This window comes from Phlebotomus papatasi, chromosome 3 (genome assembly GCF_024763615.1).
Source record: "Phlebotomus papatasi isolate M1 chromosome 3, Ppap_2.1, whole genome shotgun sequence".
Lineage (NCBI taxonomy): Eukaryota > Metazoa > Arthropoda > Insecta > Diptera > Psychodidae > Phlebotomus > Phlebotomus papatasi.
In genome coordinates this window covers 49,483,656-49,508,023 of record NC_077224.1, presented here as the reverse complement: position 1 = coordinate 49,508,023, position 24,368 = coordinate 49,483,656, and the positions used below count along the sequence as shown (strand labels likewise).

General features: G+C 32.1%; 1 protein-coding gene across 1 annotated transcript in view; it reads left to right on the top strand.

The window, feature by feature from the left end:
* LOC129808074 (E3 ubiquitin-protein ligase HECW2) overlaps nt 1–24,368 on the top strand; it is a 92,550-nt gene that overhangs the window by 43,988 nt on the left and 24,194 nt on the right. The window contains exons 3-4 of the mRNA XM_055857756.1: nt 1,435–2,233; nt 5,884–6,245. Coding sequence (XP_055713731.1) covers nt 1,435–2,233; nt 5,884–6,245 — 1,161 coding nt within the window. The remainder of the gene's footprint in view (nt 1–1,434; nt 2,234–5,883; nt 6,246–24,368) is intronic.

The window sequence follows — 24,368 nt, the reverse complement described above, 5'->3', positions numbered from 1 at the left end:
ATTCAATACCAATTGTGACCGATGCAGTCGAATTCAAAATTTCAAGACCTTTCCAAAAGAATCCAAATCGGTTTGAAAATAAATCCTCTGTATAAAGTAGTAAAAACTTTTTCCTTCAAAAATCAAGATGATTTTTTTTAGGTTATAGGTATGTTTAGAAAAAATGTAGACCTGGATGATCTACGAAACCTATCTAAAAATAAAAGAAATCGTAGGAGCCGTTTTCGAAATAAACCAAAAAACACAGTTTTGGAGGGGATGTAGAAGGGTGGGGGGGGGGGAAATAAAAAAAACGTCTGGTTATCGTTTTTTTTTTAATAGGGGTCACTGAAGACCGAAAGTTGATATCTCTTACCGTTTAAGCTCTAGGACGGTGACAATTTGAAAAAATCGAATATATAACTACTTTTTCTTTGAGTTCGAGAAGTACACTCAGTCCCGGCATTATGCACTTCAGGATTATGCACCTGACGAGATTATGCACATACAATCATGCAAGTTTGCCTACTTTTGGGAGTCAATTTATGAAATCATGTTTGAAATACGCCTGAATGTATACTATTTTGTGACGCGGGAAATTTGAAGACACTGCTTATTTTTCAGGATTAAACTTTAATTTTTTTTATTAATGTAAAAATATTAAATAATCTAACTTCTAACTATTTATTGAACAACTCTGGCCAAAGAGCATACTGTTCGTTGATGAATTTCTTTTAAACAGTTGAATCTTTTTGCTCTGACTCTTGCTCTGACTACTTTTACTCTGCGCGAAATTCGTTCTACGGCAGATTTATTCAAAAGAATGCCCCTACGGGTATGCAAGTTTTCTCAATACATAAAGCCATTTCGCGTATTTTTTTTCGGTCCCGAAAATGTGTAAAATCCCAGGACTGAGTGTAATAGGTACTTAAAAATTCACTTTTATCACTTAAGCAAATTATTTAGGGATAAGAAAATTCAACAACAATTTCCGGATTTTCTACCGTTTTCCTTGTTGACGAAGTAAGTCGGCAGTAGCCGTATAATCAAGCATTAATTGAAATTAAATAAATTAAACATTCTGTTTAATTTATTTATTCTATTTAATTAAATAATTTATTTAAGGTAAAGTGCCCTCAAGTCGACCGGTTCCTCAATTCCATCGGTAGAGTTATTTATTCAATTTATTTTTATTTGCTATAATATTTTGCGTATGATCTAAAATAGGTCAATTATTCCATAAATAAATACGAATCAGTGACAATTTTAGAGAAATTCATCATTAAAACATTCGAATATTGACCACCGGTCGAGTCGAGGGCATTTTACCTTATTCTGTTTATTTTGTTTCGTAAGGGACAAGAAAGTTTCGAAAATTTCATGAAAGTTTCATAAGTATAATTTATTTAGATGTTGATAAACGCGTCGTAAGCTGAAATTCCATTCCTTCTGCAGATCTCTGGCGGACAATTTGACTCCCCCTGAGCTGCATTCTCGTGATGTTTTCTCCCCGGAAAGTGTTCCCTCTCCCGAGATCCGTCACGCTGAAGTGGTTCTGCTCAGTAAAAGGACGGAATTTGGTCGAGTGCCTGATGGTGGTGTTGGCAGTGACAATGAATTGCCAATGCGCCATCTGACTCCCACGAGGCTTCCTTCGATTCCTGAGAGAGCCCGTGGAACTGTGGCAGAGTCCGAAGAGCCTCTTCCGCCAGCCTGGGAGGCTCGAATGGACAGTCACGGTAGAATCTTTTACATTGATCACACCACCCGGACAACAAGTTGGCAACGGCCAGGAGCCACTTACAATGTGACTTCGATGGGAGGAAGGGAGCAGCATCGGCAGCAGTTGGACAGACGCTATCAGTCCATTAGACGCACAATCACCAATGAAGCTCGTCCGGTTAGCTCCAGTTCAACTCCATCGGGACATCGGGGCTCCAATGCCAGCAGTTCCGAAGGAGACTCAACGGACGGAGCAGTTCAGTCAATTCAGGCTCTTCAGGAATCTCATCCGGCGCTGCTAATGCTCTCCCGGCCGGATTTCTATTCGATGTTGCACACCAATCTGGAAGCCCTGGCTGTTTACAATCGCAATGCTGCACTGAAGCACATGGTCCTGAGGATTCGGAGGGATGCAAATTGCTTCGCCAGGTATCAGTATAACAAGGATCTAGTGGCACTTGTCAATAGTTTTGCGGCCAGTGACAGGGAATTGCCATCCGGATGGGAGACCAAACTCGATTCGTCCGGAAAGGTAAGTCTATTTATTTAGTTTTTTTGGCATTGAATAAACGAGCAGTAAAAAGTCAAATTTGGTCAGCAAAAAATTCGAAATGATCAGTAAAAAATAAAAAAAAGAGCAGCAAAAAGTTTAAAAAGATCAGTAAAAAATTAAAAAAAGAGCAGTACTTTATTAAAAGCGGTCAGTAAAAAATGAAAAGTGGTCAGCAAAAAATTAAACATGATCAGTAAAAAGTAAAAAGTGATCAGTGAAAAATAAAACATGATCAGTAAAAAACAAAAAGTGGTCAGTAAAAAATTTAAAATGAGCAGTAAAAATATTGAATTTGGTCAGCAAAAAATTAAAAATGATCAGTAAAAATATTTTAAAAAACGCAGCAAAAAATTAACAATTAGCAGTAAAAAATAAAAAATGGTCAGTAAAAAACAAAAAGTGGTCAGCAAAAAATTAAAAAGTGACAGTGAAAAATAAAATATGGTCAGTAAACAAATTAAAATTGAGCAGTAAAAATTAAAATTTGATCAGTAGAAAATCAAAAGTGATCAGCAAAAAATTAAAAGTGGTCAGCAAAAAATAAAAAGTGGTCAGCAAAAAATTAAAAGTGATCAGTGAAAAATAAAATACGGTCAGTAAAAAATTAAAAATGAGCAGTAAAAAATAAAATTTGATCAGTAGAAAATCAAAAGTGGTCAGTGAAAAATAAAAAATTAGCAGTTAATAATAAAATGTGGTAAGTAAAAGATAAAAAGTGGCGAGTAAGAAACTAAAAATGATCAGTAAAAAATAAAATTTGATCAGTAGAAAATAAAATGTTATCAATAGAAAATAAAAAGTGGTCAGTAAAAAATTAAAAATGGCCAGTAAAAAATTAAAAATTATCAGTAAAAAATAAAATTTGATCAGTTAAAAATAAAAAGTGATCAGTAAAAAATAAAAAGTGATCAGCAAAAAATTAAAAGTGATCAGTAAAAAATTAAAAGTGGTCAGCAAAAAATTAAAAGTGATCAGTGAAAAATAAAATATTGTCAGTAAAAAAATTAAAAATGAGCAGTAAAAATTAAAATTTGATCAGTAGAAAATCAAAAGTGATCAGCAAAAAATTAAAAGTGGTCAGCAAAAAATAAAAAGTGGTCAGCAAAAAATTAAAAGTGATCAGTGAAAAATAAAATACGGTCAGTAAAAAATTAAAAATGAGCAGTAAAAAATAAAATTTGATCAGTAGAATATCAAAAGTGGTCAGTGAAAAATAAAAAATTAGCAGTTAATAATAAAATGTGGTAAGTAAAAGATAAAAAGTGGCGAGTAAGAAACTAAAAATGATCAGTAAAAAATAAAATTTGATCAGTAGAAAATAAAATGTTATCAATAGAAAATAAAAAGTGGTCAGTAAAAAATTAAAAATGGCCAGTAAAAAATTAAAAATTATCAGTAAAAAATAAAATTTGATCAGTTAAAAATAAAAAGTGATCAGTAAAAAGTGAAAAGTGATCAGTTAAAAATTAAAAATGGGCAGTAGAAAATAAAATTTGATTGGTAGAAAATAAAGTGGTCAGTAAAAAGTTCAATAAAAAACTAGAAGTGGTCAACAAGAGATTGAAAATTTTCAATTCAGTGAAAAAAATGGTTAGCAAAAATTAAAAATGTGCAGTAAAAAATAAAATGTGGTCAGGAAAAATAAAAAATTAAAAGTGGTCAGTAAAAAATTAAAAATGAGCAGTATTTTTTTTCATTTTCAAGTGAAATTTCGCACATCTTGAGCCTAAAGGAGACTTAAATAGGGTGTAAAGTATGAGGCCTCTATCTCTCATAGTTTCCAAGGGTTTGCGGAATCTTTGTTTTTTTACCATTTTGTTTTTTCCAATTTGTCTTTGGAATCTTTTTCTTCGGTAACCCTTGTTTTTTGGAAACTTTGTCTTTGGAAATCTTGTCTTTTATATATTTTAAACAAATATATTTTATTTAATAAAATAATGATATTACAATGATGTTTTTTGAAGTTTTTAGTTTCGTCCTTCAGGGCAAAGGGAAATTTTTAGTTTCATCATTTGGGGCAAAGGGAAATTTTGTTTTTGCAAATTTTAAGTTTCGTCATTTTGGGGAAAGGGAAATTTTCTGTTTTGGGAAAGTTTTAGTTTCGTTAATTAGGGCAAAGGGAAATTTTCTGTATTTTGGGAAATTTTTGGTTTTGTCCTTTGGGACAAGGGTGTTTTGGGAAGTAAATAGTATCACCTGTCGGCGCAAAGGGAAATTTTCTGTTTTTGGGAGGTTTTTAGTTTCGTCCTTCAGAGCAAAGGGAAATTTCCTGTTTTGGGAAATTTTTAGTTTCATCATTTAGGGCAAAGGAAAATTTCTGTATTTTGGGAAATTTTTAGTCTCGTCCTTTGGGACAAGGGTGTTTTGGGAAGTTAACAGTATCGCCTATCAGGACGAAAGGAAATTTTCTATTTTTGGGAGGTTTTTAGTTTCGTCCTTCAGGGCAAAGGGAAATTTTCTGTTTTGCGAAATTTTTAGTTTCGTCATTTTGGGCAAAGGGAAATTTTCTGTGTTTTGGGAAGTTATCAGTATCGTCTGTCGGGCCACAAGGAAGTTTTCTGTTTTTGGGAGGTTTTTAGTTTCGTACCTTGGGGCAAAGGGAAATTCTCTGTGGTTTGGGAAAGTTTTTAGTTTCGTACTTTGGGGCAAATGGAATTTTTTTTAAGAAAAAGGAAATTTTTGGAAAGTTCTAAAATATACTTGTGCAAAATGTGTTACAGACAAAATTTATGAAAATTGTTAAAAATGTATGAAAGACAAGATTTCCAAAGACAAAGTTTTTAAAAACAAAAGTTACTGAAGACAAAGATTCTAAAGAAAAGAACGGGAAAAACAAAAGTGTAAAAAACGAAATGGAAAAAACGAAGATTCCCGATCCCGAAGGAAATGCACCTCTATAAGCTGATTTAGGATTATCACTCACTGGCTTAATTCTTCGCTGACCAATTTATATTTTTTACTGACCAATTTATATTTTTTACTGACCACTTTTAATTTTTTATTGTTTACTTTTAATTTTTTTACTGACCAATTTTTATTTTCTACTGACCACTTTTGATTTTCTACTGATAAAGTTTTATTTTTTACTGCTCATTTTTAATTTTTTTACTGACAATATTTTATTTTTCACTGATCACTTTTAATTTTTTGCTGACCACTTTTAATTTTTTACTGATCACTTTTAATTTTTTGCTGGTCACTTTTTATTTTTTACTGACCACTTTATATTTTTTGCTGACCACTTTTAATTTTTTACTGATCATTTTTAATTTTTTGCTGACCACTTTTTATTTTTTTTTTTGAATTTTTTATTGCTTTTTTAATTTTTTTTTGCTGCTCATTTTTAATTTTTTACTGATCAACTCGAATATATCTACTGATCAATTTGAAGTTTTTACTGACAAAATTGAAAATGTTTGCTGATTATTTCGAATTATTTGCTGATCAAATTTGATTTTCTGCTGACCACTTTTGACTTTTTACTGACCATTTGTTTTTTGCCTTTTTTTTTGCAATAATTCTCAGATCTCGTGTAAATTTTTAAAAATTTGTTCTGTCTTTGGAAAAAAGAAAATTAAATGGGAATAATTCTGACGGTATTTTTATTTGGATTTATGGCTGTCTTGCAGCAATTCTTTATTGATCACACAAATCGCAATACATCCTTTATGGATCCTCGTGTGCCGACTGAACGTCCCCGTGTCAGGCATCGTCCGCCGTCGGAGACGCTGAATGACATTGCTCCACTTCCCCCGCCACGACCACCGACCCTGCCACGTCCACCAATTGGCTCTCCAGACATTCCCGTGGCCTACAATGACAAAGTGGTGGCCTTCCTCAGGCAGCCAAACATCCTGGAGATTCTGCGTGAGCGTCAGGGCTCCAGTGGCTGCTCGAGATCACTCCGTGAGAAGATAAATGCTGTTCGGGTGGAAGGAACACCGGCTCTCGAGCGTTTTGGGCACGATCTGCAACTGACCATTCTGCTCAGGTAAGGAATTTTTGTCTGGAATTTCAGTTTGAGTCATTGCAATTATTTTGAATCGGTGAAAAAGTGATACTTGCATCCTCTCTATTTTCTGGGAATGATATCCCGCCGAGGGGTTAACATCTCAGGCGATTTTTTAAGGAGAGATTTAATCAGAAAAAAACACGAATATATTTATTATTCTTGAGATATTCGAGAGAATTATTTTTATGCTTTTTTTACAGAAATTTTTTTTAAAGAAACATTAAAAAAAAATTAAAAATCAAAGTGCAGAAAATTAATAATCTTTTCAGCTTTTTAAAACAAAATTCTGGAACTGAAAAAAATATTCATTCAGCTAAAGAGCTCTATTTTAAGCAAATTAAAAAAAAATGAATGCTTAAAAAATAAGCCACGCCCACCGAACACTGAGATAAAAAAGAGGGTGCGATTAACTTTTTTTTCCTCAGAATTTTAACACTTTTTAGGTGTAAAAAATAAATCAACATTTTTTAATGTTAATTTTACACCTTATTAAGGATGAAATTAATATGAAAAAGAGTACCTTTAACCCCTAATACACCTAAAAAGGGTAATATTTACACCGGTTTTTTTAAATCAAAATTGCAGGGTAAAATTAACATTTCCCGAATGTTATTTTAACTTTTTCTGATTTCTCTCATTGTTGGCAGCAAGATAATTTCCCACCTTTCCATCACTGAGAAAAAACAAGGGTGCGATTACCTTTTTTTCCTCATAACTTTAAAACTTTAGGTGTAAAAATATATCAACATATTTTAAGGTTAATTTTACACCTTTTCGAGGGTAAAATTAACATTAAAATGGGGTAACTTTAACCCCTAATACACCTAAAGGGGGTAATATCTACACCGATTTCAGATCTATACCTCAGGGTAAAATTAACATTTCTGAAATATTATTTTAAATTTTTCAGATTTCTCTCACAGTGAAGTAATTACACAGAGAAATCCGAAAAAGTTTAAAATAACATTCCGGAAATGTTTATTTTCCCCTGCAGTATTGATCCGAAATCGGTGTAAATATTACGCTTTTTAGGTGTATTATGGGTTAAAGTTACCCTTTTTCATGTTAATTTTACCTTGAAAAAAGGTGGAAAATTAACATTAGAAAAAGTTGATATATTTTTACACCTAAAAATGAGGAAAAAAGTTAATCGCACCACCGTTTTTTTCTCAGTGTACGAGAATTTAAGTGAATTTTATAAATTTTGTGCAGTATTTCATTTTAGTAATTTGTTCGTTTATCATGACAAAAAACTGCTCTCTCTTGGAGTTCGAGCAGTTAAAAACAAAACAGAAAAAACCCTGAAGTTAAGGTAAGGCAAAAAAGTGGGCGTGGCATTACCCAATTTTATCTTTTCGTTTTATTTATTTTATTCATTGTTTATTTTATTTATTAAAAAACCAATGCTTTTGAGCAGGTGCTCTTGAAAGCAAAAAAATCATGTATAAAAATATAAAGATTTGTAGAAAACCGCCGTCTTAGCGTTTAATCGATTTAATATGTATTATCAATCGTTCAGAGCAAGAGGTGAAAAATTTATGGTTTAGAGGGTTTTATTGTCATTAAGTACACAATTTATTTGTAATCCATTTGTCAATATTGCAAACTGATAAAATAAGCCACGCCCTTTCAAATATTTTCAGTAATTTAAGTAAATTTTCTAAATTTCTTACAATATTTCTGTGGAAAATCTCGTTCTTCCAGATTGATGGGAAAGTAAATAAAGGATTGAGATTTACATGGAAGAGAACTTAGGAAAAATGGGCGTGTCATAACAGAATTTGGTATTTCCCGCATAGTTCAAATAGATTTTCGGAACAACTGATCAAAATTTGTTTTCTAGGTGAGGGGCGAGGTATCCTATATTACTTATAAATCATTTTCAGTTAATTTCTTAATATTATAGGCTGTAAAAATAGGTCACGCCCCCAAAATATTTCGATAATGTGGCTAAATTTTCAACATTTTTTTTTTATGAAGCGTATAGGCTTTTGTGACTTCTAAAAGGACAGTGATTTGTAGGAAGCATAGCATCATGACATCTGTCACTACATCTTTGAGAAACAAGCCACGCCTTTAACAGTTTTTGCGACAATTCAAGAAAAATTTGTAATCTTTTTGCAATATAGTTCGCTTTTATATTTTTCTTAGATCTCCTAACAATGTTATACTGACTTGAGACCTAAAGCTCAGCTATTTGGCTTAACTGCTCTAATTTCTTATCAATCACGATTTACTGGAAAAAAATAATTTAGAATTGGGCGTCAATTTATGATATCATTTTTGAAATACGCCTGAATGTATACTATTTTGTGGCGCGGGAAATTTGAACACATTTTGCTACATTTTCAGAATAAAACTTTAATTTCTTTTATTAAGGTAATTTTTTTTAAATATTCCAACCATTTATTGAAGAACTCTGGTCAAAAGGAACTGTTTGTTATGCATTTCTATTAAACAGTTGAATCTTTTTGTTTGAACTACTTTTACTCCGCGCGAAATTCGTTCTACGTACGATTTACTCAAAAGAAACCCCTGCAGGTATGCAAATTTTCTCGACGCGTAATGCCATTTTGCGCGTTTTTTTCGGTCCCGAAAATGCGCATAACATCGGGATTGAGTGTATCTCCGGTTCTATTTGGTCGATTTTGACGAATAAACGCGCAAATTAAAGGTCTCGCAAAGTGCTACAACTTTCTAGAACATTTGAACTTCCTAGGACAAATGCTAGGGGCGCCATTGTCGAAAAAACAATTTTCATAACACATAACCTCAATTATCTCGACTCTTGCTCAACCGATTTTGCTGAATATTGCGGCTTAATTGTAGAGGACATTTACATCTATATCTCGTCCAAACATCATTTTTTGCTTAGATTGTGTCATTAAGTTATTTACCCCTTGTAAGCAAAATAGTTTCACGTAGGGCAGCTACAGAAATTGTTCTCATAATTGCATCTGAATTGTGAAAATTTTGATGATGTTGAGTTTTGATTTATTTTTGATGAAGATGAGAGTGAGAATGAATGAGTATGTGAATTTTTTGGTGGGTATCTCATAGCAAAATTTGTGAGCCAAGATGCGTGCTTATTCAGTGATTTATTAGCGATAAAAGTGTCTCCATTAATAATTCATGATGACGTTTACAAAGAGAAGGAAGGCAGAGAGAGAGACTCGAAGAAATTCATTCATGAATTTCATTCATTGATGAGAGACGATTAGCTTGATTGGTCGATGATGGTGGTTTAAAAATAAAGAAACCATTGTAGAGAGTGAGAGAGCGTGAAAGGAAAAGGGTGAAGAAATCAAAATTGAACTCCATTATATTGGGCATCAAAAGTAAACAAATTGAGTGTGGAAGAAAAAATAATAACAATAAAAAAATATTTATTTCATTCGAAATGAACAATAATGTGCCAATGGCGCGCGAGCGTTCACTTGAAGTCAATTTGCTAAATGTGCCACAAATTAAATCACTGTGAGATAATTTAAACTTGAGAAGAAAGATCTTGGCATTAACCTTGTTAGCAATTTTCGATGGTTCTTTATTTATTTTTTTCATGAATGCAATATAGGGGAAGTGCTTATAATTTTGGACAGTCTGCATATAAGCATCGATATCCTAAGTTTGAAGTGCCATATTTTCAATACTAATTGACTTTTCTTGTTACTCTCTTTTCAGAAGGATTGTTTAGAAACTTGGCAAGCTATTTATCATCTCATTTTTACTAAAATTAGTTTTAATACGTTTAAAAATGAATTGATATGTAGAGGTGAATTTGACTCTTATTTTGGACAACTTGGTTATTAATTTTTACAACTTGTCTGTAAATTTGGACAGCTAATCCGCCTCAACAGGATGCCCATTGTTCCTCATTTTATGAACCAATCTTACCAAGTCCTCTTCCTGTTCATGTAAGGGAAACGTGGAATGTCACAAGAAGCCCAGAAACTTTCCATATCATTCATTAAAGTGAGTTGACTTCGGTACTCCAAGTACGTGCAGATTCGCTCATTCCCTGCCCTTTCCGGGAGCCTTTCAAGGCATTTCTCGCTACATCTCTTTCGTAGAGATGATGCTCCTTTGTTTCTCCAGGCATTTGTCCAACCTAGTCATCACAAAAGCTAAAACTTCACGAAATTTCGTGAGAAAAACACCTGTCCAAAATAAGAATCATCACCTCACTGGTGAATGTCTTAAAAAAATTCCCATTTTTCACACGAAAAATATAATTCACAAGGCAAATCTCACTTCAGGTCAAATGTACAAATCATCAGTAACGTGAATCAACCCAATATTCAATGAATATTCAATAATATCACTCAAAAACAGCGAACAAACTTTGTTAGTACTTCACCAAAACTAAATAAGACTGAAGTAAGCCACGAAGTTCTGTCATATTTCTCGTAAGCAATTGCTCACACTGGATTTTCAACAAAGCAATTTCAACTCAAATCATATTCAAATTTTAACGTATTTAGTGTTAAAATATTCCAAAAAGAACAAATATTTAGATAGAATTCATTATTCATCAAATATTGGAATAAAAATCCATCATTTTAATCAATTTATTTTTAGTGTCCAATGTTATCCTCAAAGTGTCCAAAATAAGAAACTGGACAAAATTAGAAGCATTTCCCCTAACTACTTAATTTTAGCTCTTGTGGGGCTTTTTCAATTGAATTTTCACGCCTGAACGTAAATAATTGTAAACACTTTCAATTTCATTCTCAGTCAGAAAACTTGGAAGTGTCTGCATTTTTGTTTACGCTTTTTTCTCGCGTACAAACTTATTCGTTCAAGAGAATTGAGAGGAGAGTTTGAGGTGTAACAGGTGGATTTTTTTTACCATATTCAATACTCAATGATGTAAAAGAAAAATTAAAATTCATGTAGTAAATGGGTCGGTACAAAAGTTCTAGGTTGGAAATTTTTAAGCTGGATTTTATATAAAATTTCTTGAAGAATATCGAGACATTTAGATAAATCATTAATCGTGGAAAATATGGGAATAATTTCCTATCACTTACTCTATCAAAAGGTTCCTTTTCAAAATGTGAGGTTATGTTGAACCTAACCTAAAAAAATCATACAGGATTTTTGGTTGGAAAAAAATCTTAAGGGCTCTCTTTAGTGCAATATTTATTACAAATTTAAATATTTATTAGACAAATAAACTCAATATTACACATTATTCTTGTCGCACTGTTTGTTTGGTTAAAATTCTATGGGGAAACTTAACCTCGAAAAGCTAGAAAACAAAGTAAATAATCTTACTTCACGAATTTTTTAAATACATTTTTTCAAGAGTTATCCGAAAAAATAAATAATTCGGAATACATTGAAATAAGAAATACTCAATTGATTTGGATAGAAATAACAAGAGAAGAAAATAAATTTACTTGTTTAATGTAATATGCAATTTTAGATATTTTCTCTTCTAAAATCTGACAATTTTTTTAAAATAACCTAATAGAAATTTTAAGGCCTAGATCTGTTAAGTTTCTGACCTTAAAATTTGATTATTTTTCAAATATTAAAGATATTTTTGAAATATTTTTTTGTTCATAAATGTATTATTGACATAAAATTCTTCTAAACAGGAAATTGAGATTCTTCTCTCATTATTAATAATAATAATAATAATGCTGGCACAACATTCCATGAAGGAACAAGGCCTTTCCGCAAGGGGATTTCTAGACATGCATTATTATTATTATTATTTTCTATTCTTCTCTCATTATCTAAGTTTAATTTTTAACTGCTGGAACTCCATTAGAGAGCAGTTTTCACAATCCACTTTTTTTTTGCAACTTCTCACCATCCTGGCTTCCAAAAGATGAGAGATACTGACTTCCGGTTTTCGATGACCCCTCCACAAGTCAACATCCTCTAACAAACCAAGTTACCTAAATCACTACTACCCCCTCCATCATTTCCAAAAATATGTTTTTTCGACATATCTTAATATTGACCTGGGCTATTTCGTTCATTTTTGGAAATGTTTTGAAGGTAGACCAGATGAACATTTCGTCCTTGGATACCTTTCATCGGAAAAATCGCCACCTTGAATTATTTATGGTCAAAGATCAATCACTCTGGAGGGCCTAATTTTCAACGGATTTGGTTAAATTTGGACTTTTCTGAAAGTTCTTGAAATTCTGAACCTGACTGCATGCAATCACAATCGGTGATGGATCGGGAAAGTAATTGTAATAGCCCTATTTTAAAATACTGTCGTATATTTTCAGTCTTTTGACCTATACAAAATTCAAACGGTGAGAGATATCGACTTACGGATTTCGATGGCCTTCCTAAAATGATATCATCTCGAAGCTAGTCTCTTTCTTTTCCCGCCTCTCCTTTCATGAGCTCCGTATTCCCCAAAAATACATCAAAATTAGGTTTTTCTAACTTTTCTCAAAACTGGCCCTGGCGATTTCATTCCGTTTTGGATATGTTTTGAAGGTAGTTCAGCTGAACATATCGACGTCGACACCTTTCACCGGAAAAACTGCCACCTTGAATTACTCAAGATCAAAAGGCCTCATTTTAACCAGATTTGGTTAAATAATTAATTAAAATGTTAATGATTTTTAAGTATCTTGTTCCTAAACAATTTTTAAGTTGAAGATGGTTTTAAGGCTGATTCTTGAGAGTACTCAGCTCGAAAAATTTGGCGGCAAAAGATCAGCCCAAACTATCATATACTGAGAATTTTAGATCAAAGATCAGCGTTTCTTGCGTAAATTTCTATTAAATGTACACACTTTGATAGCTGCAAGATTTCTTAAGTGCAATATTAATTGATTTTTCGTACAAATAGGAGCAGTTTGACCTTTCTATTACTCCATTCTTAACACTTGAATGGACCCTAGTGGCAGCCGCTGCCAACCTTATTTTCAATTTTATTTTTTATAGTAAGGAATATATCATTTCGCCTGGAGGCCTGATTGAATGTGTGCAGAATTTATCTGGCTATTTTTTCGTTATAAATTTTTTAATAAAAATTAAATATTAATGTAAATATATTGCAAATACAAAGAACTGCACTCGGAAGGACCAAGTGGCAGTTGCTGCCATATGCATTTTATGTGGGAGTTTGACGTATTGCAGATGTAATATTCTTGATTGTTAATGTGTAAAAGCCTTAAATGAACAGTTTGAAAGTGTTCTTGCACATTATTTATTTGAGAAGAAAAATAATGAAAATTTATTGAATTACTTTGACCGTGAAATGTTCGATGAAAAAGCATTCTTCTATGATTCTGATAAAGATGAAAACATCGAATGGATACAAATCTTTAGATACAGTGACCAAGGAGATGAAATTTCTGGTTCAGACACCAGAAAAGAACTGACTGAGGCTCTGAATGTTAAAATATAAGTAAAAATGTCAAAATATTTTGTAAAATCCAAAATAATGGCAGCGACTGCCACTTGGCCCTTCCGTGATACTTTTAGTTAGGGCTCTACGAAGTGTTAATGCATTTTAAGATTTTGCTAACATTGCGTACCATTACTGTAGTCTATAATTTTTCATCCAATTGACATTTCGAAAAGTACCCATAAACACCCAAAGTGAAGCTTTTTATTTTCAGCACTGACGCTTATGTCGCCTAATCCCCGTAATTTCACTAGACCTCATGAATTTAGAAGATCAGCCTGATCCCTCCGTATTATGGGCTGATCCGTGAGTGTATCGATATCGATCCTCAGTTTTTGGGTCGATCCCTAAGCCGATTCCTGTGTCTATTTTGGACTTTATATTGTTGTTCTATCCCATGTTGAAAGAATTACGTTTTATTACGTTATGTCACAGTAAAAATGTCTTTTTCTAAACATTCAGTTGTTTGTACCGAGCGGGACTCGAACTCACAACTTTGGGAGTCGAGTTAGAGATCTCATTTACACAAGGCCCAACGGAGTTGCATATTGCGCCACTGAGATCTTCATAATTTCCCCCATGTACTTTTGAGGTTATAGCCTTCTGTCACAGTTCGTAATTTAATTTTGACATTTCTCTCAAAATGGGTTTGAGTCTTGGATATTAAAATTTTTAAGCCTTTTTTTATATTTTTTAAAATCTATTTTTGTATATGATTTAATCGATATAATCTGATATTTTTCTGGATTAAAAAAATATATTTTCATGAAATTCTATAATATTGAAATATGATAAAATAAAAGCACAAGAACTTTTGTAGTGACTCTTGTTGTCGAATTACAAATACAATTTTTCTTTACAATAATTATTATTAGGGTCTTGCAGCAATCAATTAAATCCATTCTCGAATGTGGTCACTGCACCTGAGATTGACCTTAAGATCCCAACTTAATTCAGAATTTCACACATTTTTTTTCTCTATATATAAACCTCTTTTTGATTAAATCTTGTAATCCGGCATGTCTTTGGTGGGTAATTAAAAGAGAGGTGTTTTTTGATGTGTATAAGTTGGGAAAAGTGGGATTTTTTTCACTCGCAATTCAGCACGATATTGATCATTTATGTGAGAGATTTTTCGATGGCATCTCTATGAATGAGAGAATCTTTCGCAGACGCATTTTCAACTATGTACATTTTAACTGTTTTTTTCGCTCAATGTGCAAATTGTTTGCATCAATTTGATGTTTGAGATTGTTGCAGTAATTAATGAGAGTGCTAAATATGGAATTTTATTGACTATTAACAAAGTGTGAGAAAAAAATAAATAAAATATGGAGGAATATGTGAATTTATTAATTTAGATAAATTATTTGGTCTTGAATATGGACTTTTGCTTTTTATTTTGGGAGGGTTTTGTGTGTTGTCCGGAAAGCTATATGACTTTGATCTTGTATCTTATCATCATCATTGAAGATGATATAATTTTAGAAGGTGTGTTCATGGTTTAACAGCACTTATTCACCTACCAATTACACATAAATAAAGAGAACAAATATCAAGTGGCATAATTAAGTGCATATAAAGCAATGAAGTCATTAACTAATTGGTATATCTTTATTTTTTTCGGTTTATTTATTCCTGTTTTGTTGCTGTTTTTTTTTTTTTGGATGGCAATGGACCTTCATGAGGAGTCAATGCTAAATTGCACAACAAATTTTTCACGGGTTAAAAAATTCGTTCACTTATATTTTCCTCATGTTTCTGCGGCTCTTTAATCTTGGTATTAATCGACAAAATGTGCAGAATAAAAACCATGACGATCAGAATTCAATGTGGGTGATTTTCATAAATCAATTTTCAATTTAACCTCTTACATTTGGGTTTTGTCTGCACTTTGCAAGGGTGATATAAAAAAGAAACTTTCTATGTGAATCGAGGTTTTTGTTGATTTTTTTTAATATTTCTTTTATAATATCATATAAACTTCCTAGTGAACGTGCAATTGAAGAGTAAAATGAGAGGGTAACTCTTAATAAAAAAATAAAAAAAAATGTCCCAGACTTCCTCATTTATGCAAAGCTGATACAAATTTCTTACAGCAATTCTTATCAAACTTTTGAAACAAGCAACAGAGACAAATATTGAATATATTACTAATTGCAGAAATTCTTAGCTTGAAAATCCCTCTGAATTACTCAACATCCGTTACGAAAAAAAATATCTGTCTCGTATGTCTTTGGCAATAAAAGACTCGTGAGAAGAAGGAATGGAATATAAGGAGGTGTTATTATAATTTGAATTATAGAATCACTGAGAAAAAAAGAGGGTGCGATTAACTTTTTTTCCTCATAACTTTAACACTTTTTAGGTGTAAAAATATATCAACATTTTTAATGTTAATTTTACACCTTTTTGAGTGTAAAATTAACATGAAAAAGAGTAACTTTAACCCCTAATACACCTAAAAAGCATAATATTTACACCAATTTTGGATCAATACTGCAGGGTAAAATTAACATTTCCGGAATGTTATTTTAACTTTTTCGGATTTCTCTCAGTGATATCACTCAATCCAATGGAATTTGCTGATTGGCAAAAATGAGACCAATCTCTCTTATCTCCCTTGGGGAGAATTTATCCCATATGGATTGTCTCATGGGAAAATAATTATTAAATTTCTATCTTACGCCCATTCACTTGGCATAATGAAATGATGAGACACATTCTTTGGGTCTTATGTTTATTTTCACTCGGCTAACAATAATAATTGTGCATTTTTCTTCACTTGACGATTTTGTATGTAGACCTAGAAGGTTGTTTTTTTTTAATTGTTTTGACTTCATCTTTAAAGTTTATGGTCAATTATTTGTATATTTGATAATATTTCCGTCAATATTTTGGTTTTGAAAGAAACTGTTGGTTATTTTAAATCTGTAAAAATTATCTGATTCACCCATTAGAAAAATGTACTAAAAATAGAGGAAATACAATGTTTATATTTTTGAATAATCTCTTTTCTGATTAATAGATAATTACTGTAAAAAGAAAGAAAATCTATTAAGGATGAACGGAGAGATTCTATCAAACATGCGTCGTAACGGTCACTGAATTTAAATTCTTTCCATTAATTCCTTATAAACTCCTTTTTACAGTATAGTGTAACTATCTAAGAAAAGAATTTTCCTCTTTGAATTCAAAACATGAAAGAGAATTAAGGAAAATATTATCAAAATCGAAGCCATGTCAAATGTTTCGTGCATGACTTCTTACACAAAATTTGTGTAACTTGTAATTTGTGTGTTAAAATTCTGAAAGGGATAAAATTATATGGAACATAATGAGTGGAATAATTTCCCAAGACACAGAAAATTTCACAATACAAATTCTACAGTACAAGACACAGTACAATCGTAAGAGGAGCTATGACACTTTTAAGAATTTGGAATTTTGGTTTTAGGGATTTTGGCGTTCGCGAATTTGACTTTCAGGATTTTAGCTTTCGAAATTTTATTCCGGACCCATTTTCCAGATGTACTCGTGCCTCATTACCACAAATTTTTACGATTTCATGTATATCCTGTTGTGATTTGCCATAAAATTAAACAATTGACGAAATAGATGCCTTGCGGCAGTATTTTTAAACGTTTTCAATAATTTACAACTGTCCATTTTAACCTAAATTATAAAGTAACAAAAAATACATTATTTTCTTATTATTTTTCATCACTTTTATATGAATAAATTGACCATTGTAAACTTTAGAAATTTGTATTTGAACGTACTTGACCATTTTAAGTAAGTTTTACGTATGTGTCAAGAAACTTTTGGCCGATGGAAAATGCTCGACTTTGGGGAAACAATTATTTTTGATATGAAATAAAATGAATTAAAATGTTTTAATAGAGATAAACAACACGTATGGATTACAAAAAACTCATTTGCAAAAAGAGACACATTTGTAAATAGGTGTGATTATGAAGGAATCACACCTAAAAGTTATTTTTTCTATCATTATTTCCACCTGGTTTCTTGAACGTGGATTTGTCAAGAAACTTATGGCTGACATTGTATCTATGGCAATATATTTTGATAACTAGTCTTATGGCCTCTACATACTAGAGAAATTTATATACATATTGAAGAGTTTTTCCTACACATAATAGGGAATTTGCTTAAATATGGACATAATGACCAATGTGTAGGGGCCATTAGGGCCATTAGTCAGTTATTTCCCGAAGAAAAAAATCGGTTAAATTCATTAAAAGAATATGGGACAAATATGAATTGTTCGAAGCCAGAATGTGTGCGAAGCCTGAAAGCCTTCCCCTATTGCTCTAAGTCTCTACACCCTCTTTTTTACATAGGGTAAGTCAGCCAAATTTCGGCCACTTTGAGTATAACTTCGACCAAACATCTAAATTAATTAAAATTATGGATTTTATACTTCAATTAGTCAATAATTTGTTTTAATTATAAATAATTCCTTTTAGAATGTAACAATACTAAAACCATTAAATCGTGGGTATAATTTGGATTAGAATTGTATTATAGAAACTTCGGTATGGAAGGAGTTTTACAAAAAATGTGACAGATCGTTTGTGTTGCTAGCCAGTCTAGTAATTTATGGTGAAGTGCAAGTGTTTCTGCTTTGAGGTTTCTTATAAAAATTGATTATTCTTAAAATTTCCCAGCCTATTTCGGCCATATCTTTTGCTTCCCCAAAATTCTAAAAACTTTTAGTTCTTCATCAATTTCTCTGTTGTAAAAGGCCAAAGCAAAGAAGAAAGAATCGCTTCTGTGAAAAGATGATGTAGAAAAGGTGTTGGAAGAGTTCAGGATGGACAAAGAGCTTTGGGAATCTCAGAATGCCTCAGAATGGAAATTTCAGATGCCAAAGTCAACTCTTCAGGTTTTCAGGATAAATTACAGGATAAAAGCCGGCTAAAATTCCACTTAGTGGCCGGAATATTACCCTAAACAATGTATATATTTTTATTAATTTTTTAATGTTTTAGGAATTGATTTAAAGAAAATAAAGATGATGAACTACTTTTCAAGGTTCCAAACAACCCTCATAAAAAATAAGTAACAAGAAATTTTAAAATATATTAAAAATATTACTTTTCAAACATGGGACTTGGTGCTTTTTTTTAACTATGCCGAAATTTGAAACATTTACCTCATTTACCCAAATTACTTTCGCCAATTAAATGATTTTCGAAAATGACTTTACACTATTTATCATTTGACTCCGCATGTGTTCATTTGATCATAAATTGAACTAAAGATGAAACGGTTAGAGATGGCGACTTGGGGTCAAAAGGGTCAAAAAGGGAACCTCCCCAGTGAATCAACTTGCCTTCATTATGATATTCATTTCTCGTACCTTTTGCCTTCCATTTTAAAATCATGTAGTGTAGGGTAAAGTTGAGTAATTCAGAATCATTTCTAATTCGGAAATTTTTAGATGGCGCTGATTTAGGTGGGTTAACGGCAAAAAAAACCACGAAAAAGTAATCTTAACTCTACAGCTAGTACTTCTTTGCGATCTTTTTTTTCTTTGTCCATCTGAAACTGAGGAAATCTCAAAAATTTACCCTGCACAACCAAAAACGAAAATCTCCTTGAATCCTCTTGTTTAGAAATAATGTTAGCGATTTGAGAGCTCTCTCCGGTTGAAGTTTTTTCTGTACCGATCAGAGAGCTCAGAGAGAACTTACCTAAAAACCCGTTGAAAGTTCGAAAGTTTAAACCGACGAGTTACACAAAAGTGGGCATGAGCAAGTTCATGAAATGGACATTTATCTTAATAAAATTGCAATTCAAATGTTCTGCCATCCTGAAATTCCACAAAACTACGAAAAATTCACTTTTTGTAGGAAATGTTTACGCATTGTTCTTGACATTGTAGACGATTGAGGTGTCAAGAATACCGAAATTTGAAATGGCAGAACAATCAACGCTAAAGCGCCGAGTACATGAACTTGCACTTTAGGCTTTCGGTAGGTTTTCGAATAAGTTGGCTTGGCTTTGGAGTGGCTTTTTATCCTTTATCTCTTTGAAAGGTTATTCGGAGCCATTAAACCTTGTTACAGTTTTCAAAAACCGAAAAAGCACAGTACAAGAGAGAGCAGACTTCACCCGATTTAGGCAAGTCTAAGGCCAGTTTCAGACATGAGGTTTAGCCCCGTTCCCGAAGGTCTCAAATTTCAAAAGAGTAACAAATTTTATTGATTTTTCAGAATTAACCAAATCATTTATCCATAATATTCAGTCCTAAGTCACATTTTCCCAAAAAATCTTGACTGATAAGAAATAAAAGAAGCTAAGCCATATGGCTAAGCGTTAGGTCTGAAGCCCGTATAAGGCCATATCAAAGGTTTTAGAATTCCAGATATGTCTGCATCAGTTTCAGCCAATTATGAATCAGTAAAGATCAGCTATAAACCGATAATTATCGATTCATGTCTACGGTTTTTAAAATCGGATCAAATTGATTAGGAACCGATAAACATAAAAACTGCGTGATCCGTGCTTCATCCCTAAATTGGACAGCTAACTTTTCCTTCAATTTCCAATGAAACACCAAAAAGAAAATAATATTTGTGGAGAAAATCATAAGACAAACATCAATGCAATTTACAACGGGCAATTAAATTGTAACCCAAATTCTGTTTTATATTTCTTGTGCGTTTGCTGCATTAGATAATTGAAAGATAGATTATTTTCTTTTTTTCTTTCTTATTTTATATCTTCCACTTTCCCCATTTTAATTGCAATATACACAACAGTCCTTTTAAGAATTGATTTCTTCAAGTGGCTTCAAGTGCATAACACTTATGATTTCTTCATTGTGATTATCTTATATTTTCTGTTTGTTGATTTATAGTTCGATTTGGTATTTCAAAAGTTTTGAGGAAGTATGAGACAATGACAGAGTGATTAAAAGATTCTGATTCTGATATATCCGTCGCTGATATGAAATTCTGTCACGCACAAAAAAAGGCAAGAGAAGAAAACGCGAATAATTGAGTCAAACATTCAATTAGCGCAATCACACTTTTCCTATTTTGTGATGAAATTCATAACTCTTGTCTTATCGCATTTTCTTTCATATCTCGATTGTTTTATGTATTTGTGCGTAGATTTTTTCCCCTGGTTTAGTACACATGAAGGAATATTTATGCAGACACAATGCACTCTTGAGGGTCAGAGGCAGAGTTTAGTTTAAAAAAAAAGGGAAACTTTTCTAACTCTTAAGTAATTAAAAAAATAACTGTTTCAATAGTAACATCTGTGTGAAAGTGTTTGTGAATGTTTCTAAAGAAAAATCCCTGCTTTATAAATATTCAAAGTGTGATTCTCTGGTTAGAATGAAGAAGAATGGGGTGAATATTGAAATGTTCAATATTTTTCACTTCCACTTTTGTTTTATTTCTTTTGATTGTATCTATTCAATTGATATTCTTTTTCTTATGATTTGTCTATAAAATGTAAGTCTATAATAAATTTATTACCGTAGAGATTGTATGATTTCCTTCTCGAATTGGTAAATTTGAAAAGAAAAGACTGGGAAAAATGCATTGTAAAAGTCTATAAGTGGAAAATGAAAAGAAAAACTGTACTTTTACGGACTTTTTCTGTTGCTCGTTTGAATAATAAGAGACAATCGTCACTCACCTTCTGCGGTGCCAATTAGAAAATGCACAAAGTGTGATGTTAAATTCATGGACACCGGAAAAAATACTTTTCTTCTCCCTCATTTACAACAATATTGCAATTGTAATGTGTGCGTGAATAAAATTGCAGAAATAATATTTAGGGATTTAAGGAAAAAATAGGTTTTTTTGAAAAAAAAAACGTTAACGAAATTCATCAGGAACTTAAGCTGAAGTTGTGTGAGTTTATTTGTACAAGTTAAGAAGTTGTGAATGAAGCAAAAAGTAAAATTGAAGCAAATTGCTCTGGTAAACTTGAGTTTGTTGCGATTGTAGTGATTCTCAAGTTATCCATCGTTGATGAGTGCTTTAATATTGATGAAAATTTTATAATAAATATCACGGTTTATTGAGATAAAGGGAAATTGTGCGTAGGGTGAAGTGGTGCACCTTCGAATTGGGGCACCTTTGAAATTGGGCTTTTTTCTCTAATTTTTAAATGAAATTGGACCTTATAATGATATAATTTAGCTCATATTTACCCAAGCTAAAATACATCACGGAGAGGCTGAATTCTATTTATAAAATAAGTAGTAATTTACGGGTACTTAACCGATTCATTACCGATTGCGACCAATGCAATCGGATTGGAAATTTCAAGACCTTTCCAAAAAGTCCAAATTTATCAAAATCGGTTGGAAAATAGACCCGGTTAAGTAGTAAAAACTTTTCCTTCAAAAATTCAAGATGGCGTCATTTTAAGTCATACACTGAAAAAAAAGAGGGTGCGATTAACTTTTTTCCCCAAAACCTTAACACTCTTTAGGTGTAAAAATATATCAACATTTTTTAATGTTAATTTTACACCTTTTTAAGGGTAAAATTAACATGAAAAAGGGTAACTTTAACCCCCAATAATACTAAAAAGGGTAATATTTACACCGATTTTGGATCAATACTGCAGGGAAAAATTAACATTTGCGGAATGTTATTTTAACTTTTTCGAATTTCTCTCACAGTGTAGTTATATTTGGTCTAAATGTTCACCTAGACCACCTCTAAAACAAAAAAAACATGGTTTTGGAGGAGACGAAATGAAAAAAAAAAACATCTGGAGATATTGTTTTTTTTTATTGGGGGCTGGGGCCCATCAAGCCTAATAAAAAGTGAAGATATTTTTCACTTTTCCTTTTAAAAATTTTGCAGATAATTCACCGCGATTTAAACAAATTTGCGCGTAGTTTTTTTTTATTATTTCGGCGAACATTATGAAATAGGTATTTTTAGACAGCTTTTAATGCACAATTTCGAAATATATCAGAATGATAAGTCAGTTCTCTTTAGGAAGAAACTTGCCAATAGTTTTCAGTGCCTCTATGCAAAAACGTATGGAAAAATGAAATGTCGAGAGGCCCCTGATTGGGGGTCACCGAAGACTGGAAGTTGATATCTCTTACCGTTTAAGCTCCAGGGCAGTGATAAGTTGGAAAAAAACGGTTATCTAACTGGTTATCTCTCGTTGAATTTGAGCAGTTAATAGGAGAAAAAATCCCAATTTCAAAGGTGCCCCCTAAATTGTCTAGCCCATATAGAAAAAAATAATAACAAAATTGTTTGTGATATTTTTATCCATTTGACTAAAGAATTGATTAGGGGTAAAGAATCAAGTCTAGCCGATTTTATCCATTTCGGTGCCCGAGAACCATTTGCTCGACACGATTCTTTACTCCCAAAATTCAATTCATAATCGAATTTTCACTCTTTACAAGTTGCAAGCACTCCGAGTTGCACACATTTAGAGGCCGCCTGTAAAGAATCTCAGCTACCATAAGCTTATCTGGGCTTTTTTTTTTATACATTTTTACCCGGAATCTGAATCAAAGCAAACAAATGTCAACGAGATGGTTGTATTCAAAACTGGGCTTTTTTGCGAACTTTTTCATGTGAATTGGGAATTACAAAGATCTGAAAATTTTCTCAATGGAAATGGCCCATAAGGAATAAATTATTTTAAAAGATCATAGATTTTTAATGCCTAAAAAATGAGAAATATTCTATGAAGAGGAAATTAAAAAATTGTTAACTATTTTGGAATGTTATATTGAGTTTAGAATGATTTCCGAGAATTTTGAAATATTTACTGATGAAAATTGAATTTTAATTAGTTAATACGATTATTTATTGGAAATCTATTATCTAACTTCATATCGTCTGTCGAATCAGTAAGTGTGCTAACTGTACTTGTTTTGTGTCTACATTCGTTGTAAGTGCCACGCAGCGATGCGTTGTTTACAATAAATTCAGACCCAGTGCAAATGCAGGTAGTACAATTGCTTATTCAACCGACACGATATCAACATTACATAGAATTTTATTTTCTGTTGATCCCAAATCACAAAAAGTTCGAGATGAAATGAAACCACGATGAAATTTTTAATTTTTCATAGCCCTTTTTTTATTGCTTCACGTTAATTTATGCCAAATTTGTGCTCAGAAAAGTGTCCTGAAAGTTTGACATTGTTTCGATTTTGATAATATTTTCCGTCATCCACTTTCCGGATTTCAATTCTGGATGGCAAATTTTTTTCTTAGATATTTGCACTATGTAAATAAAAAGAGTTTCTAATGAATATGCCAAAATCATTTTTATAAAACAGAAGTTTGGTATTATGTCCAACACTCTTTTGTTTAGTAAATATGTTTTTGACATTTCAATGAGAGTGAGTCCTTTCGTTCAGTAATAACCTTCCCGATTTGAGAGCTCTCTCTGGTTAAAGTTTTTTTTGTACTGGTTCGTAGGGATATCAGAGAGGACTTACCTAAATACCAGTTTGAACTTCGAAAGTTTAAACTTTCAAGTTACACAAAAGTGAGCAAGTTCATGAAAAGAATATTTATTTTAGTGAAACTCTAATTCAAACGTTCTGCCATCCTATTATTCCTCGAAATTACAGAAAAATACACACTGTTGTTGACATCGTCAATAGGCAGAGCAATCAGCCCTAAAGCGGCGAGTACGTGAACTTGCACTTTAGGCTTCCGGTAGATTTTCGAATA